Below are 25,045 nucleotides of genomic sequence, written 5' to 3'. Positions count from 1 at the left end.
CAACAACAACAAAGAACACGCAAAATCTTCTTTCTACTACCACTATTACTACTACTAATGCTGTGGTTTTGTTGGTATGCCGGTTCACTCTTACTTATTTATTTAAACTTAAAGCTGGAAGTAAAGTTATTTATTGTTGATTGCGTGAGAGCCCAAAGTGAGCTCAGTACAGAAGAAATTGTCAGACGAGGCCTCCGTGAAGACACCGGAGATTGCTGAAGTTCCATCTCTAGTGAGTTTACACTTATCTGGTTTCTGATTATATTGATTACAGGACAGTCTTTACAAGACTAAGGGACAGCAAACACAAAACTTGCTGTAGTTAAATAATTATTTTATCATTTAAACATATCAAAGCCTTCGTCTGAAATTCTGTAAATCAAAAGAGCAGATTCAGAAATCTTTTAAATAATGTTTAATTAATTTTTTCGACTCACCCTGTGTCCTTTGTCACCGGGCAAACCAGGAAGGCCATCAAAACCACGGTCACCCTGAGAGAGACAAACAGACATGTAAGGTATTACTAATGAATTGTAGTAGATATAGAAATATATCAGAATTGGAGAGAATGCATTAACCCTAAGTTTAAACTTTTGATATGTACATAGCTGTGCACACCAGATAAAAGCGTGAGATGCTCAGTTGGACTTTATTGTCCGAGCAAGACTGGCTTAATCATATTCCTGCGTAGCCTACCAGGTTGTACATTTATCATTTCACAAATTCACAAGGAAAAAAACTACAAGCATTAAAAGACTCGAGAGTGATAGGTTTAATTTTTAAGGCAACATCACAGTTACTGTCAGTATGATTGTTTGACTGCATTTTTTCATACAGGGGGATCTTTTCCAGGACTTTTAAATAAAATGCCAGGTAGAAAAGCCAATAGAGTTCATTTTGACGATGTCCATAAAGAAATGACACTAACGAAAGGTTACCTTAGATCCAGGCTCTCCTGGCATTCCCCTGGCGCCATCAGCTCCGGCACGGCCCTGTTTGGAGACAAGCAAAGGAAGAACATGTTTTAAAAGTGATTTGTATATCAGACACAGTTGTACCACTTGCCAAACACCCATTTGTTTTTACAGGGCATGGTTGGCAAAGAAAGAGATCATTTTAACAGAGCTATAGGAAAGATCCACGTATGAAAACAGATGATTCCGTATTGGTCGAAACATCTTCACCATTCACTTAGAATTTACTCCTGAGTCTCTTTGAGAAACAGCAGTTATGTCCTGTGTACTTTGAGTCAAACAAACAATAAACAACTTAAAGACAAACCAGCCATTATTCATACTCACTCTTCTTCCTGCTTTGCCTGGAGGTCCCATTATACCCTGGGATCCCCTGGGGCCCTGAGAAATGAATTACATGTATGTGATACATTTTTGTCATAGATCTGACCTGAGTACACTATAAGTTCAATAACAACATACACAATACTGCACTGTAAAAGGAAGGATATTTGTTTTGTGGTTTGACGTACACATTATTTTAATTGTTTGATTTTGAGGTCAGAGTTCAGGTTCAGTGTTTTTACCTGAGGGCCAGGGTCTCCACTCTCTCCCTTCAGACCATTACTTCCTGGATTTCCCTGAAACAGTCCCAACAATCATCACCATCATCATCATCATCATCATCATCAGCAAAACTATTTATTGTTGCACGCCCCTTAAAGTGCTCATATTATGCTTTTTGGCTTTTTCCCTTTCCTTTATTGTGTTATATATCTTTTTGTGCATGTTATAGGTTTACAAAGTGAAAAATCCCAAAATCCACCCCAAAGGGACTTACCATCTCCAACAGAAAACACTGTTCACAAACTGCTCCAAACAGCTCTATTGTAGTCCAGCCTTTACTTCCGTGACGAACGTGCGTCACTTTGTAACACGTTATAATGCTCGCCTAGCTGCTAACGTGGCACGCCCTCATACTCTGCTTCTGACTGGCTTGTAGCGCTGACCTAGGTACTGCACATGTGTGATGCCTCACTCTGTAGCTAAAACAGAGAGCTCAACACACAGGGTAAAAAGAGGAGCTGCAGCAATGCGTAGTACAACAAAAATAAGGTGTTTTTTGAAAATTAAAAGTAAACCTATTCTACTATAACCTCTAAATACAATTATGAACCTGAAAATTAGCATAATATGAGCACTTTAATGATCAGAGAAAAGAAAAAAATCAAAGCTGTTTTTGTAATTAATGGGACGTATCAAAAGACCTTCAAGAGACCTACAGTATAATGAGATCTGAATCCTTGTTTAAGTCCATGTTTTTGTATTGTGTAGTGCATTGTGACATTTGTTAGCAATGACAACAGCAGACTCAGAACAGCTAAGGGTCAGAATGACAAATAACATACCAGTGGTCCAGGGCGTCCAGTGAATCCCATTGGTCCAGGAGGTCCTTTCAGGGCCATCTAGAGACAACATCTCAAAATCAATGATGATGAAGGCACATGGCTTCTTGTAATGTTGATGATGAAGAAAAAAAAAGTCTCCTTTTACATTAATTATAAATTAATTAATTATGTATTACATGTTGTTATGGTTCTTGTACTCACTTCGGTAAGGGAAGTGCCTTTTAAAAAAAATATCAATAGCAAGGTAAGGCTAATGTCTATCGAATCATATGTGCATACATGTTAATTACATCTACAGACACAATGTTTTTCAAAGATGGCAACACTCTGGGGTAATGGGCGACGCATCAAGACTCCACTGATGGATCCTTGAGGAAAACTAACACTGGAAATGGGAAATAAAAGTGATGACTGACCCTGGCCTGAGACAAGATGGCTGCGGCCTGGGCTTCCTGTGCAGAAACGACAGGACCCTTATCTCCTCCACTCTGACCAAAACGGAACTGCAAAAAAGAAAAGAAAAAAGCATTTAGACATCTGAGTGGATGCTGTGCCTAATCAATAGTAGAGGATAACTGTTGGAGAAATTGATTATAATTTATTAACAAAACATTCGGTTGAACAATTACTTGAACTAATAAAGAGGATGAAGTCTTTGAATGGGCAGTCTCCAACTATTTAAAGAAAATACAGCTTCAAGGCATTATAACAGGTATTTGTATTGAACATACAGACTTATACAGAATATTGAACCAGGGCCAATGTTAAAAATGCCCATGTTGGAGCAAAAATCACATCTCAATCACATTTGTTTTTCACATTTTTGGCCATTCAGACAGTATCCCTTTCTAATGAAGGATCAAAAGTTAAGGGGGACCCACAGGCAGCATGACTGAGGTTCCAGGAGGTCCAGGGACTCCATCAGCTCCAGGTAGACCAGCCTTACCAGGAAGACCCTGCAGGATGAATAGAGAAAAGGGTGAGCTGGCGTGTTGAAGGAAAGAGTAGAAGTAAAATATGTTTCTTTTGCATAGTGCATCTGCAATGACCAATAATGTTTCAGAATTGTCTGTGCACAGATTCTAATCTCTACAAACCTGCACTTCTTCAGATAAAATGAAACACTCACCCTCTCGCCAGGGTCGCCGACGGAGCCAGGAGGTCCAGAGGAGCCGGGGGGGCCTGTAGGACCCTGGAAGAGGTAGGGGAAAAAGGATATAAGTGTTCTGATTGCAGAGTACTAATCTAGAAGAGCAAACTACAGGGGTATAAATGTAATGTTAACAGGTCAGTTAAATATCTTTTGGACAGAAACACGGGAATAATTATCATTTACTTACAGCAGGTCCCTCAGGTCCTGGAGGTCCTTCAATCAGCATACCCTGCAAAAATCAAAATAAAGTCAGAAATGTTACAGAGGAGAAAATCTCGCAAAAAGAACATACAAGTGTGTACATTGTAGAAAGTCATTACTCCATTATAAGGCTCCGCTGTTATAAATTAAAAATGCAAAACACATTTGGCTCCTACTGGAGAGATCTGTCCCGGCTGCATTTCAGGTTAAATAACTTATCTTAGCATTTTAAGACTGAAATATGCACTAAAAAAAGAAAATCAGCTTAGATGACAAATGGAAAGATTTTTAGCCTTTTCTACGAGGACAAGAAGCTTAGGTTGGTTTGTCATTCAGTCTCAGTTGCTGCCATTTAAACTACCAGCTGTCTAATCTATAGAATGTTTGTCAACCTGCTCATTGGAAATTGACAGCTGGTCAACAGTATAATGACTAATTGGCACCAATTGAAACAAATATGGGACAGTGTAGGTAACCAGCTGTAGGTATGTCCTGTGATTTTATAACAGAATTGGTATTGTTCTTCAGCCAAAATGGTATTCTAAAATGTGAATATGTGTTGAATCACACCCTCAACTTGACGTGGCAAATCTATCTTGAATTACAGATAGAAAAGCAAGATGTTGACTGGTGGGATACTAGTGCAAACCCATGGAGCTTCTGGTAAAAGTGGCTGGGAACAAGCTATTTTAACACCTGCTGAGGTAAAGCTTCTTAAAGACAGTGACTCACAGGCTCCAAGACAGCAGGTTCTCCTTTGTCTCCTTTCTGGCCTCTGACGGCAGCCTGAGGAAAACACACATGTAGCCAACAACACAGCATAGTCAGTATAAAGGTACTCACACACATACAGTACATCGAAAACAAAAAAGACAAACACACTCATAGAATGCAGATTTGGCTGCATGCATTTGGACAGCAGGTGCACACTTACACAAGACAACCACATTAGTTTGCAACATTGTATCAAACATTATTACGCCAGTGTTCTCCAAACTGTTGGTCCATTACTTGTATATTTGTTTGTGCATAGATACAGAGAATGATGTTGGCTTAGCAGCTCTAAATGAAGCCATACACTGAGATAAACGGCATTCAAGACAAAAGATGCAGCAATTGGTTTCTGCTGCACTTCCAAATGCCTCTTTATGCAGTGTATGTGACAGTTAAAGTTATCATTTATGTTTTTAGGAGCCCCAATAGCTTCTACTACCAATAGCTATTCATCCAAGGGTCCTGAGATGCTCACTATACACCGTATAGAATAAAACCAATTTCAACCTTTGATGTGGGGACCACGTCTTGGTCCTTAAAGTATTTGAAATGCATTCAAATACAGGTTTCTATGTAACTGATTGAGCTTGCCTGACATACAATTGAATCCATGAATATTATATGGTATATTGGCCATCTTGAATTTACGAACACCTTTGGTTGGGAGACTAAAACAGGTGTTAAAAATCAATACATCAAATGAATACAAGGGTAGACTGAAGGTATATTTTTAGAGTCAAGTCAAAATATGTAACATTAGTCAAAGTTGCAGCTGGTCCTCCTGAGATTTCTAAATGGATTTTATAACGTTTAGGTCTGTCTAAAATCCACTTTTATGTGTTAAAGTGAAGGTAATTATGGCTACATTCTCTATCCCAGTCTTTTAGGTGAAGATGTATATAGTACCAGGTGTGTTCAAATTAGCCACCATGGATAAGAAGGTCCCAGAGTGATAAAAAAAAACTAAACACACAGAAATAAATTAGGTGTTTCCATAATGGCCTTTGAGAGACGGCAAACTCAAACAAGTCATTTGAGAGGACATTGAATACAATTTGACAAAGACTAGGATTCAGATTTGGTTGAAACTGGTTTTGGGTTTTTTTTTGCCTCTAAAGCAAAACGACTTACGCCTCCCTCGTCTGTCACAGCGGACAGGGCGGGGCCCATGTTGGCTTCGACCTCTCCAGTCTCCATCATTGGCTCATTGTAGTCCTTGTAGGAATAGTCGTATTCCTTAAGGCCCACGTCCACATACTCCTCAGTGAAGGCTTCCTCGCCCACACCGCCTGCCTTGGTGGCATCTACCTCCTCTCCCACCAACGTTGTCTCCACCTGGGGCTGGGTTGGGTTTATCAGAGCCGCAATGGGGTGGATAGAGGGGCACGGGAGGATGTATCAAGCAAAGGGAAATAAAGATGCAAGAAGAAGAAGGAAGGAAGAGGGAGATGTATGAATGATGGGGAAACGTTAGTAAAGGAAAGAGAAATATAGAATGAATCACCAGGGGGAGTAGAAGAAGGGGGCATATATAGAAATGAGTGAGTCTTACCTTTCGCAAATAAACAGTGACATAGGGACAGAAAACAAAAAGACATCTGGCAGACTGTGGTATCAGTCCTTCATGCTTAACGTCAGTCCGATTTTTTCAGGTGAATTACTGATTGGCAGGATAATCCTGCGACTTTAGATCTCCTATTAATCATTTATTATTAAATTTATAATAGTATGTTTCCACTAAAGCATATCTTCATCAGCTTGTGTGTGATGACCTGTCCAATTTTGCTCAAATATATTATCTGACATTGTAAGCGTTTGGTTTAATGTCATGGTTTTGCTTGTCTAGTCCCTAAACACACAGAACTGATATGAAGCACTTTGTGAAAACAAGCTGCTGCTATGTGCTATGCTATGCAAAGCAAAAACTATGTTATTTTCTATGTTACTTACCATGGGTGTTTTAAAAACAAACATGAATCCAGTGGAATTATGCTGTACCGTTATCTCATATGAAAATGCAGTAATTGACAAAGTAAATACAACTGAAGCCCTTTTACAACAAGTTGTGAATAATGTGTACATTTGTTACAAAAATATATACCATATAGAACTGACACAATGCTCACCAAAACATTAGCAAAAACATCAGAATTGGAAAACAAAACAAAGGCATCAAATTCAGCTAATATAGATGATAAAATGTTAATGATGACAATATGGATTATTGCCAAAATAAGTGAACAGTGAGAAACAGATCAGAACTGTGAGAAACTCCGTCTCAAATTCTGACAGTTTAGGGCTGTAAAGTAAGCCACAGCAATGACTGTATTCTTTAGTTCAGTTAGATTTTTCTCTCAAACGAGAATGCATTATATTCATCTCCCTTTGTTGCTGTGGTTAAAACTTCATATCAAATATTTGTATGCGTATCCCTTTTTCACAAGATCTTTGTTCTTATGTCAAGATCACAACCTGATCAACCAAGGGTCTTGAGATGAGAACAGGAATCTTGTTGTTAGGGGGAAAAGGGATCCACATAAAAATGTTTGATGATACAAGCAGATGAATGTGGTGCGTTCTCTTTGAAAAAGTGTGTCTTGTCATGTGGCATCGGTGCCAACAAAACATTGTTGTGTGGTTAGAAAAGTATAAAGACAGACACAGAGCTATAACTACTTGATAAAACTACAAAGACTGGGCTCACCACCACACAGGTATTACAATGTCTTCTTCCTTTGTTGATGGATGTTTCTTGTTTTGAGGCGAGGAGTTATTCTTGTTTTTGTCACTTTATGCTAATTGGTAACTTCTGTTATTTTTGTATTTTCCTGAGTAAATGAAAGGTCCCATATTACAAAATAGTTTAGGTGCCTACTTGTATTTTTGGTTTCTACTAGAACATGTTTACATGCTTTAATGTTCAAATACAAATTATTTTGCTCATTCCGTTGGTCTGAATAAACCTATATTCACACTTTCTAAAACGCTTCGTTTTAGCGCCTGTCTCTTTAAGCCCCCTACCGGGTCTTCTATATCTGCGCTCTCTGCGTCGCTGCACCGTCATTGCAGCCGGGTAATAACTATAACGGCACTGTAGCATCACTTTCTACCTATATATAGTATAGTTGTGAATATCAGAACTGTACGGAAGTCCTGACGGCTTGATAAAAGGCATTGTTTCTAAATACGGGCTGTGTGCATTTCTCTGTGAATAGAGCGTTATGATAGTTTCATAGTATTATAGCACCTCGACCGGCTTTATACAATATGGGACCTATAAGCAAATACATCTGGAGACTTACATTTATGTTCTGTATAAGGTTTATTTATTCCATCAGTCTTCTTTGACTATTTCATCTTCTTGATCTGTGTCACTATCCAGTGTGTAATTTTCTTATTACCTGTACAGGGACCTCTTCTTGTCCAATCACCTCACCCTCTGGCACCGTCTCCTCATAGTAATAATCAGTCTCTGTAGCGGTGTGGCCAGCCTCGGAATATTCAGTATCTACATCCTGATTGGTCAAGTTGACAGGAATTGGGGAGCAGGGAGGAAGTAAGCAGATTTTAATGGGAAAGCGTGGTTAGTTCAAAGTCTGCTTGTAAGTGATGATGAGTTAAAAGTGGAAAAAAATGGAACACATCCTAAAATTGTGGTTGCCAAAGAATATCTTTACTGGCAACTCACATTTTTAAAGTTGTGTAGATCCATTTTATAAAAGAAATTTCAGGTAGAATCTCAATGACTATACATGTTGCCATATGCAAGATTTAGGGAGTCATTGAGACTACTTTGCTGAGATTTCTTTTTATTGTATTGTTGAACATTTTTTTGCTTTTTAAAGCTCACAAAGCCAATATTCATGAAAGGGTGAAGTCTGCTCTTATTGGAAGTAAGTAGGACTGAGAGCCTCTATCCATCCCTAAAGATGAAAACATCATTACTTGATGCTTTGGGATGTCTAGTGTAATCCAAGACCAGAAAACAGAGAGACAACCCCGATTAACAGCCTCACAGAACATAATTCAGTTCATTCAATGTAACACATTCTAAGAATTTACCAGAACCCACTAATTACCATGAACCCTTACAATGTCATTCTACCTTTAAGTAGCTTCATAGTAGACTACACATTGAATTCAATGTAACTTGTAATAAAAGCACACTTGCTTTTTAGTTTCTGTGAGGCTGCTTTATTCATATTTGACACAAAATATGGCCAGATAAAGGGACACGTGTCGAGAGAGAAAACACAGGTACTTCAAAAACAAAACAAAGAGAGGCAATGACAGAGTGACAGATGAGATTTGTTGTGTTGCTTGTGTATAGAATGTAATAGTATTTGTGTTTTCTCAGGTTTAGTTTTTGTGCCACAGAAATCCATGCTCATTCATTTGACTGGTACGTTAATGGTTTCCCCTGAAAAGAAAGAGACGGAGTGCTGAAGTGCATTCAGGTTCTGAGATCCAGCTTGAGTAGGAGTATGAAGTAGAGTAAAGAACAATGAAACTGTACAATTAGCCATGCTTCAATGTGCACGCTTTATGATATCATATGAAGAAGTTGGGGTGATCATAAAGATCATATGATATATAAACAGAGGAGAAGGCACTCAGCTTGATATGAACCAACTTCCATTCTGAAGACCATATTGTCCACCATCAAGGATATACCTCAAAATTTGCACTGCAAGCCATCTATTGAAAGATGAAACTATTCATAAAATTTAGTTGCAGACCCTGGATGGTGGACAGAACTGGCAACCAGATGGGGCAGATGGATCATACGACTCTGGACATTGTGACCCAAACATGGACCCTCTTGTTGTACCTGTTGATAACCGTTGGTATTTTTCTTCGCTGGGACTGTAGTTCCACTCAGCACAGTCTTGCCAAAGGGTGGGAATGGTTTGTGCTGGGATTTAACATTTTCCACCACCACCTTGGATTTCGTGGGTCTAGGTGGAATTGGTCGGACAGGGGGAGATGTTGGAGGTACTTTCTTCGGGGTGGAAACCTTTTCGACCACATTCTTCACGACTTTGTTCACCGTTGGTTTGACCAGAGGGACTTTGGTGACCACAGTTTTAACTTTGGTGACCTCTTTGACTTCTGTCTTTACTTGAGTTTTTGCTGCTGGAGCTTTGGTGGCCACAGCCTTTGCTGTTTTTGTAGGTTCAGGTTTTGATGCTTTTGTGGGTTTAGGTGCCTTTGTAGCTTCTACTTTGGCAGCTGATTTAGCTGCATTGACCACAGTCTTTTCTACTTTAACAATTTTCTCAGTCTTTGCTTTTGTAGTGGTTTCAATTTTTGCCTGATTTGTAGCACCATTACTAACGACTTTCTTTTCTACCACAGTAATAATTTTGCCATTGCCGTTAGCCTTAGCCTCACCATTGACTTTATTCTCAGCTTTGCCATTAATTTTGACTTTAACCTCTGTGGCAGTTTTGCCATTTCCATTGGCTTTCTTTTCTGCTGTAGCTTTGCCATTGCTGTTTCCATTAGTCTTAGACACAACAGTCGATTTTCCATTTCCATTGGCTTTCTTTTCTGCTGAGGATTTTCCATTGACTTTCTTCTCAGCTACAACCTTGCCATTGCCATTTCCATTAACCTTGGCCTGAGCTGTAGGCTTGGCATCAGCTGTAGCTTTGCCATTGCTGTTAATTTTTGTTACAGCTGTTTTTCCATTGCCATTGCTGTTGGCTTTAGCTGCACCATTTACTTTCTTCTCAGCAGCTTGTTTACCATTGCCGTTCTTAGCTGGGGTAGCCGTAGGCTTAGATTTAGCTGCTGCTGTTGGTTTGATCTTAGACAAAAGGATCTCTACTGCAGTGGGCTTAGCTTTGGATGGCTTGGCTGTTGCAGACTTGGGAGCTTTGGTGGGCATGGGCAACTTGACTACAAGTTTGGATAGTCCGGTCTTGGCCAGCTTAGCTGGAGTGGGTTTCGGTTTGACAGGGGTGGATTTAGTGGGGGTTGCTTTTCCATTGAGCTCCTTCTTCTAATATCCGTGATTATTGTTTGGTTGAGATGTTGTTTAGTATGTAAATGTGCATATTGACAAAAAGAGAGTGGAGGAAGACACAGATACATGGAAGGGTTGGGAGGGGGATGAAAAGCACAAACAAGGGATGGACAGAAGGAGAGAGAAAGACAAGAGTGGATGTTTTGAGAAACAATGACATAAAGATGGCCAAGGCTTGGATGATTTACTGAGACTGTACAGGCATTACTGGATACAGCAGATGATTAATACAAGTTTTAAAACAGTAAGGAAAAAACTACCAGTATTCAAACAAATTGAAAATCGACATTTTGAGAAATTTCACATCTTTGACCCAAGTTATTTAGAGGAGTTTTTGCTGATCTCTCCAGTAATGCCATTCCCAATATTAAATGACAAAGCAGCATCTTTGCGCTAATATGAACTGGAGCCTGTGGTTTGGCAGAGGCACTGAGTGTGTGACTGGTCAGGTGAAGCTGGTGCTAAACATACACACACAGACACACACACTGTACAAACACACATACACAAAACATACACATCACTAAGGCACTGACCTGCTGTGCTCGCTCTCTCTCTCTCTCTCTCTCTCTAACACACACACACACACACACGTTATAATGCACTGCAAGACAGGGAAGGTTACTGCTGTGTAGCCATGCAAAGGAAAGAGCGTGGATGCCAGGCAAGCATGCAAATGCATGTTAGTCACATAAAACCACAAAATGAAAACAACAGTTCACAGTTAATTCTTACTCTTCATGCTGCTATTAAGAAATTACATGCAAATTAACATTGTCAACAAACAAAATTTCACCTGAGTAAAACAGGCCATCACCATGAATATAAACTCCTCAAATATGCAATACAGAACACAAACAGACTTAAAGGAGACATACTGTGGCATACATGCATGCCATATAAAGGTCCGATTTACAACCAAGATGAAAATATGTGCATTGATATTCCCATGTTGACTGGAAAATTGGTATGGAAACTGATAACCCAGAAGTACAGTAGGTGCATGCGGTGATCCTCCAAGACAATTAAGAAATCATGCAAGTATGTAGACAACACAGACACATGCCCTGGTCAAATAGCATTGCAAATCTAGCTGTGTTTTTTTGTGATCAACTGTTAAACTGAGTGGAGTTCATCATAAACAAATGCGGTGCAATCACAGAAAAGCATTTGAAAGTCAATTAATTATGCACTTCTGTGATCAGCCACTTCGTGTTACAAACTCCATCTATCTTGTACACAACAAAAATAAAAACAAAACATATTTACAAAGACGATTTGACCAAGATCAGGTAAAGAAAAGGCTACTGTGGCACGTTCTTACTTGTGTTTTCTATGCTAACTTGTATTTGGCATCAAATACAAATCACCCAATCATCATGTATAATCCATTGGTTTGATATGGAAATGTCAGCAGATCCACAAATTAAAATCAGAGATGTTACCAAGTAACCTTTCTAAACAGTCTAAAAAAAATTCTTGTAGAGTCCATTATGTGATAGAAAACCTTTGTGACATCCCTTTTTAAACATGAACGTGCTCTCCTTAAACAGGATATATGGAGGAGTGAAGTATAGAGAACTGAGTGGAAATGAATGTGAGGAAAACGTGTGCATGTGTGTATAACAACACAGCTGCACCTACACCACCCCAGTGCCCCTACTTGGCCACATCTGAACACACACAAACACACACATATATGAAAACATGTAAATGGCACGAGGACAAAAAATCATAAGAAAGAAAGGTACTCCTGTGTGACGAAGTCAGTGGAAACGAGTTGGACGTGTAAGAGGTCAATGTGGATTACAGAAAAGGTGAAATGTGAATAAAACAAAGGGGGTATGGAATGATGAGGGATGAGAGAGGCATATGGAATGCTAAAAGTGAAAATGCTTCAATTCTTTTCTCCAAACAAACATTTTAGGGAATATGTAATGTAAATATTGTTCACACAAATATTTAGCAAGCTAAACCTATATTATGAATTATGCCTGAGTTATTCCTTTAATACCTCTCTCTCTCATTCTCCTTCCCTTCCACAAACCCCGCTCCTGTTTTCCCTCTCTCATGCTCCCTCTTTACCTGTTGACTGGGGGCCCCAGGTTGAGGAGAGGGGGACGCAGAGGAGGAGGGAATGCCTGTTGTTTCCTCATAATAATAGGGGTATTCATGGTCATCCTGCTCCTCATCAAAGTACTGAGAGAGATTGGAAGGATTGAAAGATGGGAAAGATGGACGAAGGGATGGGTTGGCAGATGGGACATGAAAGCAAGAGGAATGAAAGGACAGGAATGCATGAAAAGGGGGAAAGTGGATTTCCAAATGTGAGGTGAACAGAGATTGCAGAGGGTAAAGAGGGAAAAATATAGGAGAGAAGGGGTGAATGTGGGTGATAGACAGCGAGAGACAGCAAAGGAGATAATAATAAAATGCTTAGCTTTTATTTTTCCATTCATCAGAGGAGTCTGTGCTGCTGTTTTAAAAGTGTTGATATTAGAATTTCCCATACACAACAACGACAACCTTGATGAATGAGAAAACAGCAAAAAAAATAGAGCAACGGGTGAAGGCAATGAATAAAACCACACTGATTTATATTCATTCAGAAAGCAGTCATGTCAACATGACAGGGTTTGGGACACAAAGTGTTGGAGCTCTGTACAGTGACTGATACCCATATTGTACTGACTGATCCAGCATGCAGGCTTATAAAACAAAGATCATGTACTTTGGATGGATGAATGCGGATGGAAATCACCTGCTACTTTAGCTCTGTGACGCAGCTGGTGTCAGGGAACTGTCAGCTCCCAAATATCAGCATGTTTTTGAGAGAAAAAAGGGAGGGAGAGCTTGCAAAGCTTATAATGTACGTAATGTGCACAACCAGTCTCAGTAAGCAAAGAGGCTCCACCTTAAGCCATCTTCATGTCAAATGCTTATATGTCTCTATTTAACCAGAAAACCAATCAGAATTTAACTTCATTTGCATGTTTTATGCACTGAATAAGTTCTCTTTCTTTCAATCCATCCGAAAATTGGGGAAAGACACGTTGGCTTGTATCATCCTCTTTCCCCTACCTTTCTGTGTTCCATTGCAGAAAAAAAGTCACAACTAATCCAACTGCTGAAATAATTCAAGTGTCTTGAATGCAAAGTGTATTTAATGATGGAAATGTCCCCATTTTTAGAGTTATAGTCGTGGAAAGGTATGATATGATAATGTCTCTGCTTTTCTTTTATTTACCTCAGGGACACACAGACCGAGGAGGAAAGTGGATGGATACAAACTGTTGACAGGGATGCGTGAGGAAGACAGAAAGGGAGAGCAGCACTTTGATGACATTATCAGATGACCCAAACTGAGCCTGAGGACTTTTTGTTCATTTTCAGAGGAATGGTGCATTTATGTGGTCTTTGTTTTTACAAACTATCTCAGTAAAGGATGTAGCAGTAGCTTTCCTAACACAAATCATATTTGTTACTGACTAAATGTCATTAGTTTTCTGAAAGAGAAGATACAACTTTATTTATCCTAAGGGAAATTGCAGTATGTTGAATCAGCGATTAAATGAGTTGATTTCATAACCCCTTGTGAGAGGAAAGCACACCAGGAGGAGCTTGAAGCAAACTCCGGACAGCAGGAATTTCAAGGACCTTTTTCCTGAATTATCTTAACTGACTCAGAAGTATCTAATAAGTGACAGCCATAATAAAAAGCGGGATAAACGCTTTCAATTTTATGCATGTAAGGTGCTTAAGTCCACTTCCAAAATCCTTTATTGTGGGATACACAAGACCATCATTTAGAAAAGTGCCAAAGAAAAGGAAAACAAAGTCCACAGATTCTGTTTGGGCTTGCTTTATCAGAGCTACGGATGAGCCTACAATTTTATGAATGAGTTGTGTTAGCATAGTGATGTCAGTCTGAGGATATCCGCTCTGTAATAGATGCTACTCAGTCGTCTAGTGAATGCTATGGGATTTGTGTGAACAACTGAGACCTCATCCAACAGTAACCTTCATAAGAGGTGAAAGAGTGTGAGGGAAATATAAAGGCTACTGGAGTTATTGTAGCCTGCAGGAAGGTTTTCAGGTTTCATTGTTTGATAAAAGTTACATATGTGTGGAGGACCCAACTCTGATTTCATACGTCTGTGGATGAACATGTGTTGTGGTGATGTTACTCACGTATGTGTTGGGGTCCTGAGCCTGGGTCTTGGGCAGTGGGGAGTCACAGTCAGGGCTGTAGTGTTCACAGAAGTCATAGGCAGCCTGGGGGTTGGAAGCGATCAGCAGTTGCTGGATGTCTCCCTGTTAGAAGATAAAAAACAGATCAACAAAAACCTGTACAGCTACATAATCTATTACAGAGCTCAATGACCACTTCTAAAGCAGGGGTCTTCAATGTTTTTTTAAGCCAAAGAAACGATGGATCAGGGACCCCCTACTTCATATATTGTATAAAATTAAGTTGCATAATAAACTGGGCCTACAATAACGTGTGGGCGGCCTAAAGCCTTTATACATACCCTTTTTGCAAAGAATACTAAGCTAATAAAATAGCCTTCTAATTGTTGGCATGATTTTATAAATCATGTTTTAATGTTAAACATACATGTGGCGCAATTAATCTTTAGGATTAATGTATCTGTGGATGGCCACCTTAGTGACTACCTTACCTATAGGCCAGTAAGCGGTGGGGATTCATGTGTTAATAATATGTTGGATTTATGTTAAGACTCTAATACTACAATAATTTGGAGGCCCCCCTGCACTGACTCCGAGGACCCCCTAAAGGTCCCAGACCCCCTGTTGAAGATCCCTGTTTATTAAGTTTATTAAGTATTGATGTGTTTTTAACTTGAATCAATGCTACCTTTTATGACTAGAACTTGCTACTACGTATTCACAGACATTTAACCAGTTATCAGCCACGCAACCAATAAGCCCATAGTGTGTCTCTTAAAAAGACCTTCACCTGGAAAACCTCCTCATCAAGCAGACGGGCTCCGAAGACTGTGATGCCATTGGTGTCTACCTCCGCGTTGTTGCCGCGGGGCAGGGCACGAGTCATCTTCTTCTTGCAGTCCAGCAGCAGTGTCACATTTTTCTTTGAAACGGAGATAGCGATGCGATGCCACCTAGTGACAAGGAGGAGGAACCGAAGGCAAATAAATGTGTACTGCGACTACAGGCCTGATTAAAAAGGTATCAAACCAACCCTCAAATCACATATACACTCCAACACACACACACACACACACACACACACACACACACACACACACACACACACACACACACACACACACACACACACACACACATAACCCCAAACATGTCATCTCAACCAGTCACAAACTGGTTGTTGCCGTTTACTGACTTGCCATCAGCCAGATTGACGCCTCTGAACAGTGGGTAGTCCTCAGGGGCTGGCTTGCCGTTCTGGTCCTCATACAGGAAAACAGGTGAGCGTCCCATTTCAATGCCCAGCTGCTGGATGCCCTGCTCACTGTAGATGGAGAGGAGGAAGGTCTGGAGGCCAGCTTGGGCCTTAACCAGAGCCATGATGGAAAAATTCTCTGGGAATGGACCTATCGATTAGAGAAGGGAGGGATGGGAGGAGAGAGACAATGAAAGACAGAAACGGGTAAGATCATAAAGATGGGTCATTGCTCGACTGGTCTGTGGGTATTTCAGGACAGGAAGAAAATGAGAAGGAGGCAGTAATGGAGTAAAGAGCCTGAGAAAAGCTGTACTGTAAGTTGGCTGATCTGGACCTTGCACCAAAGCATGTATTGAAGTTGAAAGTAAAGAATGAGAAGGCAAAATAAATAGGTTTTAAAATAGTACAGTGATGGCTGACAAAGGGAAACAGGGATACATAGTGCAGTGTGAGAGATGGAGAAGAAAATGTGAAAATGACTCCAGTAAGGAGCTTAACATGATTAAAGTAAGAGGATCTGTGCCAGGATCAACTGATTACAGAATATCACAGTTAGTCCCATGTGAAGCTGGCATAGATGATGACGACACATTATAACAGGTGGGCAGAGCTGGAGAAGGAAGGCTATATGCTATGCCTCAGAAAATGAGTTGAACATCAGCTTTGACTTTTGAGGATTTCTTAACAACCACAAAAGTGCTACTTTCTCCTTGTCACTCCTTTATCCCAGGGTGTCAGACGGTATTCTTAAGTTAATTTGTTATGGCTCTCCCAGTTTAACTCCGCTCGTGCACTGCAACACATAATTATACTTTATATCCATGAGCAATCTATCATGAGGCACCAAAGCCTCACTAAACTCCAGAGAGCTCAATTTAAAATACCTCCAAACATAAGTTGCAACCTGTATTTCTAATTATAGGTTTCTGCACTCTGTAATTCGTAGTAAATAAGTTAAATATTAAGCCCATTCTAAAGTATACTAGTGTAAAGTACAACACAGGAACAATAATATGTCTGAAAATACATACATGCACAAACATATTTTTATGATAATACATACGTTTTTGTTGAAATGACCAAGTTATTGAACAAAATACATATAATCAAATTGAGACACTATCAGACCTACTATATTTAATCACAGCATGTAACAGCCTGAGGGAAAACCAGTTATTGAATTTCAATAGTTTTTTTTATTTCACTACAGTATACAATGAAGTAACATGCATAGCCTACCATTTGTTTCTCTTTTTTTCTTAAGAAAATACAGGCTCTGACACTGAACACACAAAACAGGCTAAAAACCCTATTTTTTACTAGTCTATTAATAACTTAGTTTGTTGTTGTTCTATGTTATGCTTTGGTTGGTGTGTGTGTGTGTGTGTGTGTGTGTGTGTGTGTGTGTGTGTGTGTGTGTGTGTGTGCGCGCACACGTCACATTGGTTTGTATGAAATGTGCTATAGACATAAAGTTTGATTGATCCATTGGGTACGTATTTATATTGTACAACTTGTCCTAACTGATGGCAATATTGTTCATAATTACAGTCTAACAATAAACCTACATTTTGAATTTGAAGATCAACAAAAGATTTCATTTTAGGCGTTTATAGTAACAGTGATCAAGTAGCAAGCAGTCTCTCCAAATTGTCAAACAACCGGCAGTCCCGTCTAGCTAAAGCCTACCTGAGAAGAGCTGCTTTGTGGGGGCAGAGATCTGGGCCTTCTTGGTGATGCGGTAAGCATGGTCGGGGGTGCCTGAGCGACGGGATGTGCAGAAGCCGGGGACTTTCTTCACGCCCTCGGGGAGAGAGGGGACCTGCAGAGCACGCAACACATCCACTGGGTCTGAGGAAGAGAGGAGGAGAAGAAAATTGGCATTACATATTTCTTAAACAACTCATTAGAATAGTTGGCGTGTGACACAGCAACTCAGTTTATTAAGTAAACAAGTGAACTATCAAAGCTGAAACTTTAATCCCCAGCAATCATCAGTGAATTACACACACACTTATCACTTCAACATCTAACTTTGAGTCCTGCTTTCCTCGGACAGAGCATGTCATTCTCATGTCTTTCTGTGGATTTAGAGGTGCACGTACAGTACAGCATATCTGCGATGTCTACATTGATGGAAATAAATCTCTACTGCAGCTCTACTTTATGAGTTAAACAGATAAGTCTGGTGTATTTAAGCATAAACATAAAATAGATTTTTTTTTTAATTATTAATGACCCTACAGCAGGCATTGATATATTCTGGCGTCTTCTCCAACAGCTTTTCAGAAGGCCCATGGTCCTACAGGCTGTATGGAAATCAATGTAAAGGTCAAGACTTAAGACAAAGCTTACTCCTATACTTGCTCCAATGTTGCTGAATCCAAAGTAGAGGACAGTTTTATTTTTCACTGCAGCCATTCTTTGCAGCTGCAGAGACCTAACTTTGCCCAGAGGATCAAAAAAGGTAATCTTGCAAGTAATCTTAAATGTTCTTGCAGCACTAATGCGATATAGGAGCAGGTACAGGTGATGTCCACAATGGCTACCACTGTACATATAGGTATAATGTAACAAAGGCAGCACTGTGTCCGAGCAAATGGGCCAGAGTCCAAGTCACATACATGAACCACTGCAGGGTGGGTAGAGTAAAGCTCAGTTTAAAGCAGGGCAGAGACAGTTCTCTCTAGTCTGCTCACATTTATCAAGCAACTGAAACAAGTGGCTGTTGATGTGAAAGTGCTGAGTCGAATGAATATGAGGATACACATGACATGCACAAACACAAAAATCGCAGGTACACACACACACACACACACACACACACACACACACACACACACACACACACCACATACATGTACACGAATGCATACACACAAACACTGTACCCCCAGTCTCACATCCTGACTCCACTTTCACACGCTGAGGTCTGTTTCTCCACCCTCCGTCTGCACTGTGGTTTGCCTTGTTAGCTTTCTCAAATTGCTCAAAGGCACTGCGTCAGTCTGTGTGTTTCAGTTTGAAAAGCATGGCTTTAACTTCTGGGATTCAGGGTTTGATTCCCTTTATGACTTTTGGATAAAAGCAACCACATTTCGTATATTATAATTCATTTCCCTACATGGGATACTAAACAGCAGGAAATCCAAAGTTGCAATACTACAGAGACAGAAGGAAATTCTACAGTAAGTCACAGTCCTGCTATATGCATCTATTAAAAAAAGAAGTGCTACCTGATGTTTAATGCTCAGTGTTAGCTCCATGCCCTCTAAAGTCTTACTGTTTTGGAAGCAAACATATTGAATGAACTGATAATCCTAAACATAATTTACAGTTAGTTTGACACTCATGTCAGCACTAATTTCACCACAGTAGGCATTACATTTTAATAGGGTGGATGTCTAATTACTCACATGAGTTAACTTTTACTGTCTTGTTACAGAACAGTGTTGCTCAGTCTTGTCCAAATCATGCTTATTGAGATAATTGGTTCTTTAAAAATTGGTTGTTCAACGTGTTTCTGTTGAAATGATCATTTTTGTTATTTCACCTCTGCATGCGACACATTGTAACTTCTCCCAAGATGCCGAGCTGCTGTGTACCCTGCCGTCTAATTCAAGTGGAATGACAAATATGCATGACACAAATTCTGCCAAGGTTTGAAAACAGAAGGTTTGCATACACTTTAAAATATTTTGCAGACTGAGAATCCAAATCGTATGAAATTATAAAATCTATCTTAGACAGTAAGAACATCTTGATGGGTCCCTATGGTTTTGAAGTGAGGCAGCTATAAAATTACATTGTGCAACAACACCCAGTATTCACATTTTCCTGAACTCCATTATCCTCCCTCACTTTTGGCTAGCCTTCCTGTGTTTGAGGTGCACCAGAGAGCCAACTTTGCTTTTAACAGCCAATTAAATTCATTTACAGCCAGCCCTGCTGTGGCACTTCCCATAATAAACTTATGGTGGCAGTGATGCATTGCCTGTATACAAAATACAACTATGATGAAAAGATAACAACCAAGCCCTCCTGCGATGCAGTCTGTAAAATTACACGTTTGGATGTATTTTCATTTAACAGCCACATTAATCAACTATCATTATATGTATGCAGAAATTATGTAATCATGCACACCTCAGCATGTTTTAAAAGTACAACAGATCATGGAACAGCATGGCACTAACACAATGAGGGAGCCCATCCCCGACTTGGGCCACTATTGCTAAATATATCACCTACTGGTACAGTAAGGAGCTGTTAAGTGCAAAGCCACAGATGGACGCAGCTTATGCACCACTCTTATTTAACTACAGCGTGTCAGCTGGAGGCACAGCTGTCCATCAAAAGTGGAATGATAGTTCGCGCATGCACATTAACATTAATCTGCCGACTCTTCTCGTCAAAGTTATCACAGCCACTTATGATGCTCTGATGGGAAGTTTCCATGTGTTTGTCCTAACACTCACACTGATCCCATCAGTGGTACTTGTGTTTAGGTGACACCTAGTGTCTCAGAGTCAACAGTTAGTCAGATGGGCCCACAGATGGTAATATTTAGTCAGACAGAGCAAATGGTGCATTGATATTGCCTCAGGGTGTCTAGACCACAGTCCATTAACGTCACAGGAAGAGAGGGGGGTAAGAGGAAGACATGAAGTGAGGAAGGAGGCGAAAAAGAGAAGGATTTATAAGCCATATGTAAGGAGGACGGAAAGCTTGAGTTAGATTGAGTGATATCATGATGCTACATGAACCATCCAAACCAGAAACCTCCCTAAGAAGGCGAAAATGAACAGAGATTAGTCAGTGAAAGTGGAAAAGTGAGACAGGTGAAAACAGAAATGAAGACACATATGAAGAAGAGGGGGAAAAAACTGTTTTCCCAGATGTCAGTGTCTTTAGTGGACTTTAGTTCATGACATTTTGTAACATTCAAAATGATCAGGAATCTTTATCAAGGAACAAGAAAACAATAAGGTTGTCTTTTTCCCCCAGACTTTCTGTGCAATTTCCAAACTTTTCAAACTTTCCAATACCTGAACAACATTGAATTTGTTTTCCATGCTTTTCAAGACTTTTGCAAGACATCTGCACAGGAATGGTGGGAATGAGAAAACGGTTGAGGGTTAAAAGGAGGGAGGGCAGAGAGAGGAAGAAGAAGGGAGAGAGCGGTTCAGGCAAAGGTGGAGTGTATGTGTGTGTGTATTTTGGGGGGGTCAGGCAGTGACAGTAGACAGCGTGGTTCTGTGATGGCAGGATACTGGATCAGATTGCAGCCTGAGCTCCCCCAGTACCCCCAGTACAATGTGCCGCTCTGTTCCCCGCTGCCTGCCCAGCTCACATCTGCAGCCGGGGCCCTTCCTGCCTGGAGGACCACAATCACGACAAAAACACACCCACAAAAATAACACACGGGGCCACAGAGGTACATACCCTCACACAGCCCAGGCAGGGAAAACTGCACCAACACACCTTGTGAGACGAGGAGTGGCAAATATGAAACTAGACAAGGTAGAAAAACAGAAAGCCAGGGAAACAAACTCTCTCTATACTTTCTTTTTTCTCCCTCTTCCCACTCCATCGGTCTTTCTTACCATGAGCGCTCACAGATGGCTGCAGCCTTTTGATGTAAATGCGGGCCAATTACACACTGCTGTCATTAAGACAGGAAACAGGGCTCCCAGACACGTGAGGGCAGTTACAACCGCTGCTGTAGGTAAAGATTACAGTAGCCTGTACAGTTATCCCGACTGACAGCTGCACTGACTGAAATGAAAAAGGCCATTTTCAGTTCAAATGGCACTGATAATAGAACATTAAATAGTGCTTTAATAAAGTCATGATGTTACAATATGAAGCTGAGGCTCAATAAATACCAACATGTCAGACATTTAGAAACACCATGGCATGACTTCACTGAACCCAAAATAATTTCTCAGGCAAAATATTTTGATTCAATGTTTAATCCTTCCATTGAGCTAGTAGGTAAATCCCTGAAAGGGATGTTAAATAATCTGAAATAATGATATGCTGTTTGGTGTATAAAGGAGCACTGTGGTAAATGTGCAGGTGCCCCAGGGCTGAAACAACCATATCACTGTTTTACTCTAACCCACTCAGTTCCACACATCCACAAATTACCAAACATGCAGGCCGCCATCTTAATACAACCTGATAGAAAACACATGTGATACCCAGGTTGGCAGGCACACTGTAAGATGAGGTGTGCTGCTAAAACTGCAATACTTTTCAGCGTTTGTATTACTGTAGTACACCTCAGCCGCCACTAGATGGAGCTCAAAGAGATTTAATTAACTTGGTGACAGGCTTCACTGTTAACAGAGCATACAGTCAGACTCTGTTGAAAGGCTTGAACACACACACACACACACACACACACACACACACACACACACACACACACACACACACACACACACACACACACACACACACACACACACACACTATGCATACAGACTCACTCACAGGAGTGTGAGAAAAGCAATGCTAATGCTTACTGAACAAGTAACTATTAAGCAGAGTCTGTATATTCTGTCAGCTAACAGGGTAAATGACTCGACTAACAGATCACACACACACACACACACCTCTTCTGTCTGGACACACAGATTAGACCCCTGCATGCACACGACACATCAGCTGAGAAACACTGGTCAAGAGAGTTTGCACAGTAAAGGCCAACATGAAACACTGAACAACTCAAAATTCCTAAATAATAGGAATAATAGACTCCTGTGATGGGTCGCATATAATTATCATATTCCATACTTTTTTTATACTTGATTATTATTTAGGCTAGGGCCTATCACAACATGCATTGAGGCAGAGGACACTCAGCTCTAGCTCCAAAAAATTAAAAAAAAGAGAATTCTGGGTGATTTGAATATTATGAATATGCTTTTATGATGAAACCTAAGTATATGGCATGAACACATACAGCCATCTCGAACCCTGAGCCCGGGGTCATCATACTACTTCATGCTTGTGTGAGGTGACAACTGAAAACCTTTATTTCCTCTCCTGGGCTTCCTGCCTTAGATGCTCTGTGTAACTATTTCTAAGTGTGCATGTGTGTGTGTGTGTGTGTGTGTGTGTGTGTGTGTGTGTGTGTGTGTGTGTGTGTGTGTGTGCCCTTTCTTCTTTTAGTACAGCTGTGCAAAATACCAGACACACACTCCAGCTGACATGTTGACCCCTCACCTCTCACCTTTACACAACGACCACAGTGTTAAGACACACAGGGCAAGAGGGACGTGCAATATTGACCACAGATTAACACACATGGATGCACAAATGTATCTGACCACCAAATTTTCTGTCTCAATAGTTGAGTCTCCTGGCATTTTCAAGAATATACAAAGATGGCTGGCTCTTTTCAGGGGCCTGAGATGAGAAAAACATGAACATAACATCTCCAGAAAGCATCATACATTACAAAAAGTTAAATATAAAACAGATTTTAAAACTGAAAAGCATAATGTAAACTCCAGTTGTTTCTCAATCACCAGCTGTGTCCCCATCCACCCAGCTGACCACGACGGCTAGGCGTATAAGCTACTGTAGGTTATAATTTTCAACATGGTGCTCTGTAGTTACGATGTATTTATAATGCCTTGTGTACCCAGACAGAAAATCCATTATGAGTACTTTACATTATGTATATGGTATAAATAAAGAGTTTGGTATGTCAGTGTGGTGTTAATTATCATGTAGCCATATGACAGTGACTGGGCAGCTGCTCTGAAAGGAAAAAGACCAATACATAACTATTCTTTGTGTTATATGAATGCACTGTAGGTAAATCCTGACCTAGGTGTGAGAGGAAAGGGGAGTGGGAGCATAATGACAGTGAGGTGATCCTGCCATCACAGATGTTTCAATGAGTCCACCCCGTAATACCAGAGGACTCAATAGCAAATTCAAAACATGAATGATTTCAGAGTAAAAGAACAACACAAGGATAAAGTTGGACGTTCAAAACAGATAACTTGAGCAATTCAAACCCAAACGGTGCTGCATATAATGAGGGATTTCCATTAATGATGATAATTACAATGTCTACATTGCATAAAAAGTCTTAAAAACTAATCAAAGTAAAGTATGCAGACAGCAGTGTTACTGAGGAGAGAAGAGATTCCGAAATTCTAGCGAGTTAATTCTAGTGGAAAAACTGTCAAACACCATTTGTGAATAGAATCTAACAGCATCTCGGTTGTCCCCACATCAACACAGCAATCTTAAAGAATGTTGCATGCACTTTCTACAAGATCAGAGAACTTGAAAAGTCTAAAGATTGTTGAATGTACGCAAGTTGATTTTACTTGTTGGGGGAAGGTTTTAGAAAGGAGATAAAACTTAAAGGAAAGTGGAACATTATTCATCTCACAGTGAAACTAAGCATGCCATCAATTCACATAGTATATAAACACCAAACCTGCATTTCAGGTTTAATCCTTTATCATAGTCAAAGAACTTATCTATTACAAGAGTATTCTTTTTTACTACTAACAAGATCAACACTTTTTTACACCTCGTTCTGCCCTAATTCTATAGGGTCAATACTAATGAATTCCACATTCCCTCCGTGTGGTTTATCCATCACTACAGTTCTGTGCCAACATTAACTATGTCGCAGCCTTTCATCATTCCCTCCATTGAGAAGCTGCAGCCAGCATATGCCCAAACCTTCTACTGTCCCCTGTATACCATTATGTGGTCTGTGCCAGTCTGTGTGTGTGCTGTGCTTATGCTGCCAACGTGTATCATGCTGGAGTCTCGTGTGGTTTCAGGGCTGGAGGCCACAGTCTTAGTTTGGACCTGAGGGTGGATACTGACACCACAAGGCCTACATGGGACCACAAGGCCCTGACCAGGAGACAGTCAGTGGTTCTCTGTACCATACGATCACATAGGGCAGACAGTCAGCGACGGCACAAATTAGAAACCCATTGATGTGCCTGTGCTGAATGGCCAGACTGCACAGCTCAGCTCTGATTGCACTTAGTTTAGCATGTGTTACACTAAACTGTTACACAGCGT

General features: G+C 40.3%; 1 protein-coding gene across 5 annotated transcripts in view; it reads right to left on the bottom strand.

Moving 5' to 3' along the window:
• The window catches only part of col11a2 (collagen, type XI, alpha 2), a 51,478-nt gene that overhangs the window by 20,410 nt on the left and 6,023 nt on the right, over positions 1–25,045 (bottom strand). Inside the window, exons 2-18 of one of the 5 annotated variants that reach the window (XM_078267452.1) lie at positions 17,660–17,821; positions 15,908–16,118; positions 15,503–15,665; positions 14,713–14,835; positions 9,322–10,497; positions 7,892–8,005; positions 5,622–5,831; positions 4,449–4,502; positions 3,703–3,744; positions 3,492–3,554; positions 3,244–3,318; positions 2,779–2,865; positions 2,363–2,419; positions 1,541–1,594; positions 1,302–1,355; positions 939–992; positions 438–491 (exon numbers count right to left, since the gene is read on the bottom strand). In XM_078267452.1, the coding sequence (XP_078123578.1) occupies positions 438–491; positions 939–992; positions 1,302–1,355; positions 1,541–1,594; positions 2,363–2,419; positions 2,779–2,865; positions 3,244–3,318; positions 3,492–3,554; positions 3,703–3,744; positions 4,449–4,502; positions 5,622–5,831; positions 7,892–8,005; positions 9,322–10,497; positions 14,713–14,835; positions 15,503–15,665; positions 15,908–16,118; positions 17,660–17,821 (2,753 nt within the window). The remainder of the gene's footprint in view (positions 1–437; positions 492–938; positions 993–1,301; positions 1,356–1,540; positions 1,595–2,362; positions 2,420–2,778; positions 2,866–3,243; positions 3,319–3,491; positions 3,555–3,702; positions 3,745–4,448; positions 4,503–5,621; positions 5,832–7,891; positions 8,006–9,321; positions 10,498–14,712; positions 14,836–15,502; positions 15,666–15,907; positions 16,119–17,659; positions 17,822–25,045) is intronic. The other 4 variants (XM_078267454.1, XM_078267456.1, XM_078267455.1 and 1 more) reach the window with 4 other exon arrangements.

This window comes from Sander vitreus, chromosome 14, assembly GCF_031162955.1.
Source record: "Sander vitreus isolate 19-12246 chromosome 14, sanVit1, whole genome shotgun sequence".
Lineage (NCBI taxonomy): Eukaryota > Metazoa > Chordata > Actinopteri > Perciformes > Percidae > Sander > Sander vitreus.
The sequence above is the reverse complement of the archived record's forward strand: the minus strand, read 5'-3'. Positions and strand labels throughout refer to the sequence as shown.